The following is a 12,545-nucleotide window of genomic DNA, read 5'->3' on the forward strand; positions in this document are numbered from 1 at the left end:
TTTTGATGGAGGGACTCAAATAGGTTTGCAAAGGTTCACATCAGACAGTGCTTGAAGGAGAATTTTGGCTTGCCAATGTTACAAAAGCGCAAGGAAAGGTGCAAAGCGTTCTATTAGTACAATAGTTTTGATTAATGTAAGACATGGAATCGGAGAGGATGGAACAACCCTTCACCACCAGCTTTTATTTTTCATCTTCTCCCTTCCCATCTTCAGAGAAATGGACACATGATTGCAAGCAAAGCTGCTCTGTTGAGACATTTCAGACAATAAAAGTCACGTATGTGATGGAGTCAAACTATGGCTCGGCTCGAGGCGAATGCAAAACCCGTTAAAAATAATTCTTTTACGGTATGTGGGCATTGGTCGAAAGGCCAGCATTCGTTGCCCATCCTTAACTGCCCTTGAACTGTGTGGCGATCTCAGCCATTTCCAGAGGGCACACTGCGCTTAAGAGTTCCCATGCATTTGAGGGGTTTCTTTTTTAAGGACCCACCCCTCGCCACCCCACCACACAACATGAGGTGAGAAGAGGTAAAATGGCCGGCACGCAATGGGTCAACTCTTAATGCAGCTTAATAATGGAAGAGGAACATGACCAACAAGTTTGGAGGACAATGAGAGTGAAGAGGAGGTCTGTTAGATTTGCCTTCTTGACCACTTTGCCCTAATGTTTGTTTGGCGCTGCTTTTATATGGCAGAATGGGCAAACGAGCTCCACAGGAACTCATTCTCAGTGTAAACCCTGGGCAAATGCAATCCATGAAACTCTAGCCGATTATGATGACCTTTAACCATGGACACGTTTAAATTTTTTTGTCTGGGGTTCTCACTGTAGGTCACTTTTTAACAGGAAGAAAATCTTTAATCCTGCTGAGACAAACATTTAGGTCTCTATCTGCGGACAAAATATTTTCTTTCTTTTTTTCAAGGTCATTAAATTCTTCCCTTTTCTCTCATCTATTGAAGACAATGTATTGGGTTTTTGCAGAGTTGCGATGACTCTGGGCTCTTTTAAAAGCAGCGAGCGGGACAAAGATCTGAATCTTCCGCCCCTCCCCCCCCACTCCTTCTTTCCGACAGATCCCACTTTTGTTGATTGGGGAAAGGGCCCTTTGAACTTAGTGCTGAGTTCAAACAGACCCTATTTTTGACGCAGCAAGGGCTTTATTCTACAGTCTGGGAGCTATGAATTGATGGAGGAGAGTAAAAATTGGTGAAGAGCAGATAAAGTCCACAGAGCTGTCAAGCTAGTTAAAGCCCCAGCCCTTCAAAAATCGAAAGACCAGCCTGCCTGTGTCAATGAGAATCTAAAAAATAATCAAATAATTTAAATCCCATGTACTGAAAAAAAATGATCCAGTCTGCTTAAGTTCATGACATTTTTAAAAAAATCTTTTATCTGTTTGTTTGACATTAACCCGAGGTCTATCATTTTATCATTACTAATACTTGGCTGCTTTCCATAAAGTATTATTATTCCAGTAGGATGACCATAATTTCACAATTTGATTGGGAGTTTAAAGAGGTTATTAAAGGATTAGCCACCTTGCATGTCAAGTTATATATACAAGTCTGTTTGTTCTGATGTGGGATTAAGTACTGGAAGGGCTTTTAATGTTTTGAATGGGGTTTCATGAACAGGCATTAATATAATGAAAACCATGCAGGGATTTAGATCTTCATTTTATTTCTTCTCATCCTGGCTCTAGATGTATTCCTATTGTAGATATTGGGTTAGTTGGCATGGAGGTACAATGGGGGGGCAGCATGTGCTGGCATGAGGACTTATAATGTCCATGAGGATCCTTACAATGCAGAAGGGGGGCATTTGGCCCCTCAAGTCTGCACCAACCACAACTCCACCCAAACGTTATTCTCGTAACCCCACGTATTTACCCTGCTAATCTTCCTGATACTAAGGGACAATTTAGAACGGCCAATCCACTTAAACCCGCACATCTTTGGACTGTGGGAGAAAACTGGAGCACCTGGAGGAAACCCACGCAGATGTGTAAACTCTGCGTGGGTTTCCTCCGGGTGCTCCAGTTTGCGTAAACTCCATATAGACAGTGACCCGGAATTGAACCTGGGTCCCTGGTGCTGTGAGGCAGCAGTGCTAACCACTATGCTACCCCACTGGACATGGAAGCTTTTAAGTGCCACAGCAGTGGATAGGTGGGGGAGAGCATGAGTTGTCACGGAAGCTATAAAGCCAAAGTGGACTGGAGGGGGCTCGAGTTGGCATCGAGGCCTTACGGAGCCAGAGGAGTAAGCGTGTACGTTGCCACAGAAACTCAAACTTGTGGAGTAGAAGACTCCACCACTCAACTAGTTGTATTGCCTTAACTAATCCAGCAACTTAACCGTGAACCAGGTTTTATGATTGGGCCAATGCTAATTTGAATTAATACGCACTTTAATGGAAGGTTAGATGTCCGGTTTATTAAATCCCAACACCTCATATTTAAGATTGAGGGGAAATTTTGCAAGTAAAATGAGCTGCAAACCCTTTTCTTCACCAGCTGGACATTAATCTGGGACAGGAGATTGCCTACCTATTGCAGAACTTGCCGAGAATTTTATCCCCTTGAAATCAAAGGGTTTGACAACAGGTTATTGTCAAAAAGGTGAAAATGGAAACGTACTTCCGTTTGAGAAGTACGGCACGGTGGCACAGTGGTTAGTACTGCTGCCTCACAGTGCCAGGGACCCGGGTTCGATTCCAGCCTCGGGTCACTGTCTGTCTGGAGTTTGCACTTTCTCCCCGTGTCTGCCTGGGTTTCCTCCGGGTGCTCGGCTTTCCTCCCACAGTCTGGAAGATGTGCGAGTTGGGTTGACTCAACTGGAAAGTCATGTGGTGCAGTGGGTAGCATTCCCTGACTCTGAGCCAGAAGATCCAGCTTCAAGTCCCACCCCCGAATGTGACGGCCAAGGAAGGTGCGTTCATAATACGGCCAAAGTGGTTGACTATCAACTTAGTCATCCTTCCAACAAATACGCCAATGGCAGGCCCCAAGAGCTCTCCCACTCTTCCTGCTTGCATTGGCGCGTGTGTTGGAAGGATGACCAAGCTTCAGGGGGACGAGTAGAGTAAATACATAGAGTATCAGAGATAGGGCCTGGATGGGATTGTTGTTGGTGCAGGCTCGATGGGCCGAATGGCCTCCTTCTGCACTGTAGTGATTCTGTGATGAATGCTATTGGATAACTACTGAAGCAACGGCTTCTTTAACTCATAAAATTAATTATCCAAATATTTTTGAAAAGAACCAGAAATGTCAGAAACACTTTCCAAAGGCGCAGGCTAGGAAATAAAAGAATCAGAGATTCCCAACAATGTAGTAAAGGCCATTTGGCCCATCGAGTCTGCACCAATTCTCTGACAGGGGAAGTTGCCCAGACCCTCTCCCCCACCTTATCCTCATAATCCCAAGCATTTCCCATGGATAATCCATCTAACCTGCACATCTTTGGAGTGTGGGAAGAAAACCCATGCAGACATGGGGAGAATGTGCAGACTCTGCACAGACAGTGACCCAAGGCCGGGAATCGAATCCGGGTCCCTGGTGATGTGAGGCAGCAGTGCTAATCACTGCGCCACCATGCTAATATATTTGAAGTTCTTACACTTTGAAAATGACTAATCTGCACAAGTTAGCATTCGAATATTTAAATGACAAAGTTAAATAAAATGCAAGATCAAAATCCAATTTAAGACAAAAATTTTGGTGGCTCTTGGATGTAGTATCAAGTTTGTGAATGGCAGCAAACATAGAATCAGAGATGCAAGGATTCAAAGAATCCTACAGTGCAGAAGGAGGCCATTCGGCCCATCAAGTCTGCACCAAACACAATCCCACCCAGGCCCTATCCCCATAACCCCATGCATTTACCTTAGCTAGTCCCCCTGGACTAAAGGGCAATTTAGCACAGCCAATCCACCTAACCCGCACATCTTTCAGACTCTGGGGGGGGAAACCGGAGCACCCGGAGGAAACCCACGCAGACACGGGGAGAACGTGCAGACTCCGCACAGACAGTGACCCCAGCCAGGAATCGAACCCGAATCCTGGCGCTGTGAGGCAGCAGTGTTAAGCACCGTGCCACCAATATTTGTAATTCTGCGTTGTTCTGAGCAGCGTCATTTTCATTCTGTTTGACACAAGTCTTTGTGACCACGGGTATGAAGGGATATGGGCCAAATGCGGGCAATTGGGATTAACTTAGGGGTCTTTAAAAAAAGGACGGCATGGACAAGTTGGGCCGAAGGGCCTGTTTCCATGCTGTAAACCTCTACGACTCTATAAAACTTGGTTTGCGGCTTTCAAAAAGTAAATTAAAACTGTTCAAATGTTAATTATAAAGATTAATAGAATTGTTCGAAAAGATCACGACGGTTGCCCGAATTGACATTTTTTTTAGAAAGGCAGTAGCTATTTAGAAGTTAATGTCATGTCAACCTTAAATGATAATTTGCACCGATCCACTGTGCTAGGGGACAACATCACGCTTTGGAACTCAAGCTGTGCTTTTTTGGTGAATCCTTTTGTTTCACCCATCAGGGAACAAAGGACTCAAATGGCTCGGTTACATGTGTTGCACAATTAACCGGTAATTAAATCAGAATCCTACTCCCTGTGCTTGTTCGGCTTTTGTGCCTTTGACAGACGAGCGAGGGAAAAGACCTCCTGGAATAAATAATTCTGTGTGCAATAATTCCCGCATCCTGATCCTCTGCATGGCTGGTTTTTACCCATGGGGATCTCATTGCCATGGACTCCCCGTGAATCAGCAGTGATACCTTCCAGCTCATTTTATCCCTGACTGCCTTAGCCCAGAGGCAGGAAACCTTGACGGTTAGAATCACAGAATCCCCACAGTGCACAAGGAGGCCATTCAGCCCATCGTGTCTGCGCACCAACAATCCCACCCAGGCCCTATCCCTATAACCACCTCCCCCCCCACACATTTACCCCGCTAACCAAGGGGCGATTTAGCCTGGCCAATCCACCTAACCCGCACATTTTTCGGACTGTAGGAGGAAACCGGCGCCAATTTGGGTACAGGGTGGATGAGTTCGGCATGGCCGGTGCAGCTAACCAACATGTCTTCCGGACTGTGGGAGGAAACCGCAGCACTTGGAGGAAACCCACGCAGGCACGGGGAGAATGTGCAAAGTCCCAAGCCGGGAATCGAACCCTGGAGCTGTGAGGCAGTAGTGCTAACCACTGTGTTGCCATGCCGGTTAGTTCAAAAAAAAAGTCAATAGTCCTTTGGTTTCTCCCCTCGTTGCGTGACGCAGTCTAATATTACATACACATTGAATGTCTAAAATCGCTACCTGGTCATTTTGTCTTTCCAAGACTTCCAACTGTTCATGCTGAGCTTTCACCAATTGGTCCATTTCCTTAGATTGCTTCATGGCGAGCTGTAAATGAGAACATGTTGCAGTTACGTTGCGCAGAAGCCCCCGATCGCTGACATACATAAACGGCACAAAGTAAGAAGTCTCACAACACCCGGTTAAAGTCCAACAGGTTTATTCGGAATCACGAGCTTTCGGAGCGCCGCTCCTTCCTCAGATGAGTGGGGCTTCTCACAGTGCCCACCCCCAGTCCAATGCTAGCGCCTCCACATCATACGTAAACGGTTCACCAGTTTCTTACATTTACTGCGTAAACCCTCTGCGTTGCAATTCGGTTTTGGCATTTGGGATGTTGCATCGATATAGGGGTGGGCGCGGTGGCACAGTGGTGAGCACCGCTGCCCCAGGGACCCAGGTTCAATTCCGGCCTCAGGTGACTGTCTGCGTGGAGTCTGCACGTTCTCCCTGTGTCTGCGTGAGTTTCTCCCGGGTTCTCCGGTTTCCTCCCACAGTCAGATAGACGTGCTGGTTGGGCTGGCTGGCCATGCAGGGTAAATACATGGGGTTGCAGGAATAGGGCCTGGGTGGGATTGTTATCGGTACAGACTCGATGGGACAAATGGCCTCCTTCTGCACTGACGGGATTCTATTATTGTCCGTATAAAGTCGAGGAAGTGATTCTCATTCAATGCGAAATTCCCATCACATTAGCAAACGGACAAAAAAAATCTATACACTGCCGGGTGTAAACATATCCTGCAGTCATTAATACACAAATATATTGAAATGAAACAAGAATAAGGTTAATCTGGGCTCCTTTAAGTAATGTGAAGACCTCTTAATCTTGAGTTTGTTGAACGCTCTTGGCTAAAACAACAAGCCCTGTCACTTTCAAGGCAACCGGGGCAAATATGAGGGTTGGACCATCGACTGGGCACTGTACCAGGAGGGTGCTGAACTAAAAACAGACAATGCCACCATTATTTGTGGAATTCGCTGCCCCAAAGTGCAGTGGAGTCTGAACCGTTGAATGGTTTTAAGCAGTTGTAGGTACATTTCAAATTAAAAAATTTGGGATAAGGGGATACGGGGAACTGGTGGGGAGGTGGATTTGAGGCCAGGGAGAGGTTAGCCATGACTTGACTGAATGGCTGAGCAGGCTGGAAGGACTGAACTTGTCTACTTCTGCTCCTAATTCCTATATTCATCTTCCGCACTAGTGCGCCGACTACTCCTTCCCATTTCAACACTAGGAACATTAGAACAGGAGGCAGCCGTTTTAGCCCCTTGGACCTTTCTGGCACCACTCAATCCTGTCTGTGTGGGTTTCCTCCGGGTGCTCCGGTCTCCTCCCCCAATCTGAAACACGTGCTGGTCAGGCAGACCAGCCAGGCTAAATTGCCCCTTATTGTCAGGGCGATTAGCAGGGTAAACACATGAGGTCACAGGGCTGGTGGGATTGTCATCGGCGCAGGCTCGAGGGGACAAATGGCCTGTAACGTCAGCTCTTTTCTCTCCTTACAGGTGCTGCCAGACCTGCTGAGATTTTCTGGCATTTTCTCTTCTGGCTTCAGATTACAGCGTCCACAATCATTTGCTTTTATCCAGCTTTGAGACAGAGATGGAGATATTTACACAGGTAAGTCTTAGGGCCTCAATTGCTGAAGGCATGTCTGGTGAGGCAAAAGGAAATTCTAGAAGTGCAAGATTCCAGAGATGGAGGAGTGCAGAGCTTTACCCAAAATTTATTCATTAATGGGATGTGGGCTAACAAACTATTGCCCATCCTTAATTGCTCTTGGAGGATAGAGTTGCAGAAGTTTACAGCAGACCCTTCAGCCCAACTTGTCCATGCCATCTTATTTTTTTAACCACTAAGCTAGTCCCAATTGCCTGTGTTTGGCCCCTATCCCTCTATACCCATCTTACCCATGTAACTGTCTAAATACTTTTTTAAAAGACAGAATTGTACCCGCCTCTGCTATATTTTTGGCAGTTTGTTCCAGACACGCATCACCCTCTGTGTGAAAAAATTGCCCCTCTGGACCCTTTGGTATCTCTCCCTTCTCACCTTGAACCTATGCCCTTTAGTTTTAAATGTTGACTATCTAGCTGATCAATGCCCCTCATTATTTTATAGGTAGCACAGTAACACTATGGTCAACACTGCTGCCTCAAAGCGCTAGCGACCCGGGTTCGATTCCCAGCTTGGGTCACTGTCTGTGTGGAGTTTGCACATTCTCCCCGTGTCTGCGTGGGTTTCCTCCAGGTGCTCCAGTTTTCTCCCACAGCCTGAAAGATGTGCTGGTTAGGTGCACTGACCCAGAGTGTGGCGACTAGGGGAATTTCACAATGACTTCATTGCAGTGTTAATAAGCCTTACTTGTGATGAATAGATAAACTTTTAACTTTACTTTCAGATTCTCTAAAAGATCACCTCTATGCCTCTTATGCTCCAGGGAAAAAAGTCTCAGTCTATCCAGCCTCTCTTTATAACTCAAACCATCAAGACCCAGGTGCAAAAGAGAAAATGCTGGAAAATCTCAGCAGGTCTGGCAACATCTGTAAGGAGAGAAAAAAGCTGATATTTCGAGTCCAGGTGACCCTTTGTCAAAGCTCAAGACCCAGCAGCACCCTAATAAATCTTTTTTGCACTCTTTCTAGTTTGGATGTGGGCATCATAGCTTTGGATGATGTGGTCTAGCCCTGCTGCTGTCTCTGGTGTTCCTGACAGGTGACATTTATGGAGGGTCCTGAATAGGAGACTGGCCAGGACAGCACTGGAATAATCAACGCGGGAAATTCATGGATGAGGGTTTTAACAGCAGATGGGCACTGCCACTTTGGTGGGTGCACTGTTGGCAGCTACTGCCATTCCCTTGATGGCATCTATGGCAGTTGCCAACCTCTGACTGCCCGGCAGCTCTGGGGAGAGGGGTGGATTGGCTTTCTGCCTCTTGAGGTCCCTGATCTCGGGGAAGATTCGCCACTGGCACCTAAATGCCTCAATGGCACTTAAAACCAGCTGGCTGACCCCAAAAGGGGCAACCCAGGCTCTCACCAGGTCTACGACCAGCAAACAAGACTCCTGGCCAACATTCTGTCCAATGTTCCCGTCGCACTCTCAATCATCTCCCTTCATCTGCTGTATTACACAATGGGGATGCAGTATGAAGCAGCTCATGATGGGCCAAATGGCCATCTTCTGTGCCTTGACAATGCTGTGATGAGAGACTGGCTAATACAGCCCACTTCTTTCAATAGACCAAATGTAAATTAGCCTTGAACTACAGTTACACCGTCTGATCAACTGACTTAAATATTTGCAATAATGCACAGTGACATACCCGTTTCCGTTCCTCTAAGAACTTTTTAGTGTTACTACTGTTCAGTTCTCGGACTCGCCTGAAAAGGAAAAACATCAAAACGTTTGAGTCACAGAATCTACGGCACGGAGACAGGCCCTTCGGCCCGAACTGGTCCATGCTGACCAAAAAGTCCATCTAAGCTAACCCCATTTACCTTCATTTGGCCCATATCCCTCTAAACCTTTCCTATCCATGGATCTGTACAAATGTCTTTCTAATGTCCCTGCCTCAATCACTTCCTCCGGCAGCTCATTCCACACGCCCTCTGTGTAAAAAAGTTGCTCCCTGGGTCCCCATTAATTCTTTCCCCTCTTAACTTAAACCCTATGCCCTCTGGATGCGTTCTCGCCATGTTTTGTTCTAACTGCAAATTGCCTCTATCTGAAACACATTGCACAAATAGTCAGTCTCTGACCAGTCCCGTTGACAGTATAATGTTTTAAAATTCATTCATGGGGCATGGGCATCACTGGTTGGCCAATATTTATTGCCCATCCCTAGTTGCCCCAAAGGCAGTTGAGACTCAACCACATTGCTGTGGCTCTGGAGTCACATGTAGACCAGACCGGGTAAGGATGGCAGATTTCCTTCCCTGAAGGGCGTCAGTGAACCAGATGGGTTTTTCCAATAATGGTTTCACGGTCATCAGTAGATTCTTAATTTCAGTTTTTTAAAAATTGAATTCAAATTCCACCATCTGCCGTGGCGGGATTCGAACTCAGGTCTCCCAGAACATTAGCTGCGTTTCTGGATTAATGGTCGAGTGGTAGGCTGTCGTCCGCCTACGAGGTACAAAATTAAATGCACTGAAATGAAATTCCGGTCAGAATGGAGATTCCGGCGGCTTCCCTTCTCGTAGACTTGTGAATTCCAAAAAAATAGACATGGATTCGAAAACAATCCAAAGAAATAAATCAACAAAGGCAGAAATGTAAATATTTTATAGATCTTGCGAGAAAAATATCATGAAGTAGGAAAATGCAGATGGAGAGGCTGGAATTTTACCACCATTCACCAGGATTTTCCCATCCCACTACGGTGAATGGAGATTTGGCTGGCTGCCAAATTCTCCGACCTCATTGCAGCGGGAGTGTGGCGTGAACGGGGAGTAAGATCCCACCCAAAGACTTTACAAAGTGACAATGCATTGTGAAGCATCATAGTTTAGCATCACCATTTTAAAACCTCAATGTCTCAGAGCATTAAAAATGAAGAAAGCAAGCGCCTATTAATTATATTCTTGTAAATGTAAAAGGTAGTACACACAGATTAGAAAGCTGTGCATTGACCAGGTGAGACAGGCTATAAAAGGAAGAGTGCTGTTCTTTCACATTCCTTGCAAGCAGCTCCCCCCATAAAGGTGACATCAATGCATTTCTCTGATTTTTGTTTGCTGCAGAAGGTCAACTTGCCTTTCTCGTTCCGCTTTGTTTTTGATGCTTTTGTCCTGGCTTATGGCTTTACTGTTCTCCATGGAACTCTTTGCCTGGTTGGCACGCATCTCCTTGCTGAGTCTAATGACACAAACACAGTAGACAGGTCAACAGCGATACGCTGCTCACGGGGTACTCTCCCCTACGCTGGGGATCTCAAAGTCAGTTTGCACGATTTTGCTCGGCGAAACCTCAGTTCAGACCTCAAGCGCGACCCTGAGCTTCCACACACTCGCCATTTCAGTTTTCCATTCTGTTCTCGCTCATAAGAACATAAGAAATAGGAGCAGGAGTAGGCCATCTAGCTCCTCGAGCCTGCCTCGCCATCCAATAAGATCATGGCTGATCTGTCGTGTCTCAGTTCCACATTCCCGCCCTCTCCCCATAATCCTTAATCCCCTCGCTTATCAAAAACCCATCAACCCGCGTCTTAAAAATATTTAGCGAGGCAGCCTCCACCACTTCAACGGGCAGAGAATTCCAGAGATTCACCACCCTTTGAGTGAAGAAGTTCCTCCTCAACTCCGTTCTAAACCGCCCCCCCTTTATCTTGAGGCTGTGCCCCTTAGTCCTACTGTCCTTTCTGAACGGGAAGAGCCTCTCCACCTCTATCCTATCCATCCCATTCATCATCTTATACGTCTCAATGAGATCTTCCCTCATTCTTCTAAACTCTAACGAGTACAAGCCCAGTTTATTCAGCCTCTCCTCATAGCTTAACCCCCTCAACTCTGGAATCAGCCTAGTAAACCTCCTCTGCACTCCCTCCAAGGCCAAAATATCCTTGCGTAAGTGCGACGACCAAAACTGCACACAGTACTCCATCCTGTACCTTCCCAATGAAACTGTGGAGCAACACCAGGGAGGGTGGGATTTTCCAACAACATGGGTGGGATTTTCCAACCCCCACACCCCTCAACACACCCCATCCCCATGGCATATTTTCCGACAGTGGAGGTGGCCCATCATTAGCCAGCGACAGGATCTTCTGGTCCTGCCGATGCCAATGAGGTTTTGCATCTCTCGAGTCATAGAGGTTTACAGCATGGAAACAGGCTTTTCGGCCCAACTTGTCCATGCTATCCTTTTTTAAAACCACTAAGCTAGTCTCAACTGCCTGCATTTGGCCTATATCGCTCTATGCCCATCTTAGCCATGTAACTGTTTAAATGCTTTCAAAAAACAAAACTCTATCCGCCTCTAGCAGCTTGTTTCAGACACTCACCACCTTCTGTGTGAAAAAATTGCCCCTCTGGACCCTTTTGTATCTCTCCCCTAGTCACCTCTCCACCATCGGGGAATGGACTGGGTGGGGGTTTAGGTTAGGACTGCAAGGTGCCACCAGCAGGAAGAGCCACATCTTTTCACTGGACCATTAACGGCCCCCTCCCAGACTCAAACATTTGTTGAGTTGAATAATTTAACATCACAACCAATGTTTCCAGTTTGCCTTTTGAAAAAGAGGACAGTTAATGCTTATTCCATTGCAATTTTCCGCATCTTACCAATTTTTACAGATGCACCGTAGAAAGCATTCTTTCCGGATGTATCCCAGTTTGGTATGGCTCCTGCTCTGCCCAAGACCGCAAGAAACTACAAAAGGTTCTGAACGTAGCCCAGCCATCATGCAAACCAGCCTCCCACCCATTGATGCTGTCTACACTTCCAACTGCCTCAAAAATGCAGCCACCATAATCAAGGACCCTATGCACCCTGGACATGCTCTCTTTCACCTTCTTCCATTGGGCAAAGGATACAAAAGCCCGAACCAATTGATTCAAGAACAGCTTCTTCCCTGCTGCCATCAGACTTTGGAATGGACCTACCTCGCATTAAGTTGACCTTTCTCTACACCCTAGCTATAACCGTAACACTAGGGGTGAGATTTTTGGCCGTGCTCACCCAAAATCCTGAAAATCCCGCCCAAAGTCAACGGACCTTTGCATGCTCCATGTCCCGCCCACAATTCCGTGGCGGGCGGGATGGGATGGGAAAATTCCGCCTTATATTCTACACTCTTTCCTTTCCTTCTCCCCTATGTGCTCTATGAATGGTATGCTTTGTCTGTATGGCGCGCAAGAAACAATACTTTTCACTGCATCCCAATACATCAGACAAATGTGACAGAAAAACATAGAAACTGATACAGATTTTAAAGAAGTAATTCAATTAATGTTAAAACATGTGAAAGATTACGCAGAATATATTTTAAAACTGAAGTGCCAGCTAATTTTAGTTTTTTTTTCATTTGTGTGACATGGGTGTCGCTGGCTGGCCACCATTTATTGCCCACCCCATCAAAGGGGTGCTAGTGGTTTAGTGGTATTGTCACTGGACTAGTAATCCAGAGACCCAGAGTAATTCTCTGGAGACCCA

The 12,545-nt window shown here is 46.3% G+C and overlaps 1 protein-coding gene across 4 annotated transcripts in view; it reads right to left on the minus strand.

The window, feature by feature from the left end:
• Window positions 1-12,545, minus strand: part of LOC145350763 (1-phosphatidylinositol 4,5-bisphosphate phosphodiesterase beta-4-like) — a 451,544-nt gene that overhangs the window by 21,648 nt on the left and 417,351 nt on the right. For all 4 annotated transcript variants that reach the window (XM_080200036.1, XM_080200037.1, XM_080200034.1 and 1 more), the window contains 3 exons: window positions 10,149-10,250; window positions 8,716-8,773; window positions 5,345-5,431 (listed from right to left, as the gene is read on the minus strand). In XM_080200036.1, the coding sequence (XP_080056162.1) occupies window positions 5,345-5,431; window positions 8,716-8,773; window positions 10,149-10,250 (247 nt within the window). The remainder of the gene's footprint in view (window positions 1-5,344; window positions 5,432-8,715; window positions 8,774-10,148; window positions 10,251-12,545) is intronic.

Source organism: Carcharhinus amblyrhynchos, chromosome 12, assembly GCF_965287045.1.
Source record: "Carcharhinus amblyrhynchos chromosome 12, sCarAmb.v2.hapA, whole genome shotgun sequence".
NCBI classification, from domain to species: Eukaryota; Metazoa; Chordata; class Chondrichthyes; order Carcharhiniformes; family Carcharhinidae; genus Carcharhinus; species Carcharhinus amblyrhynchos.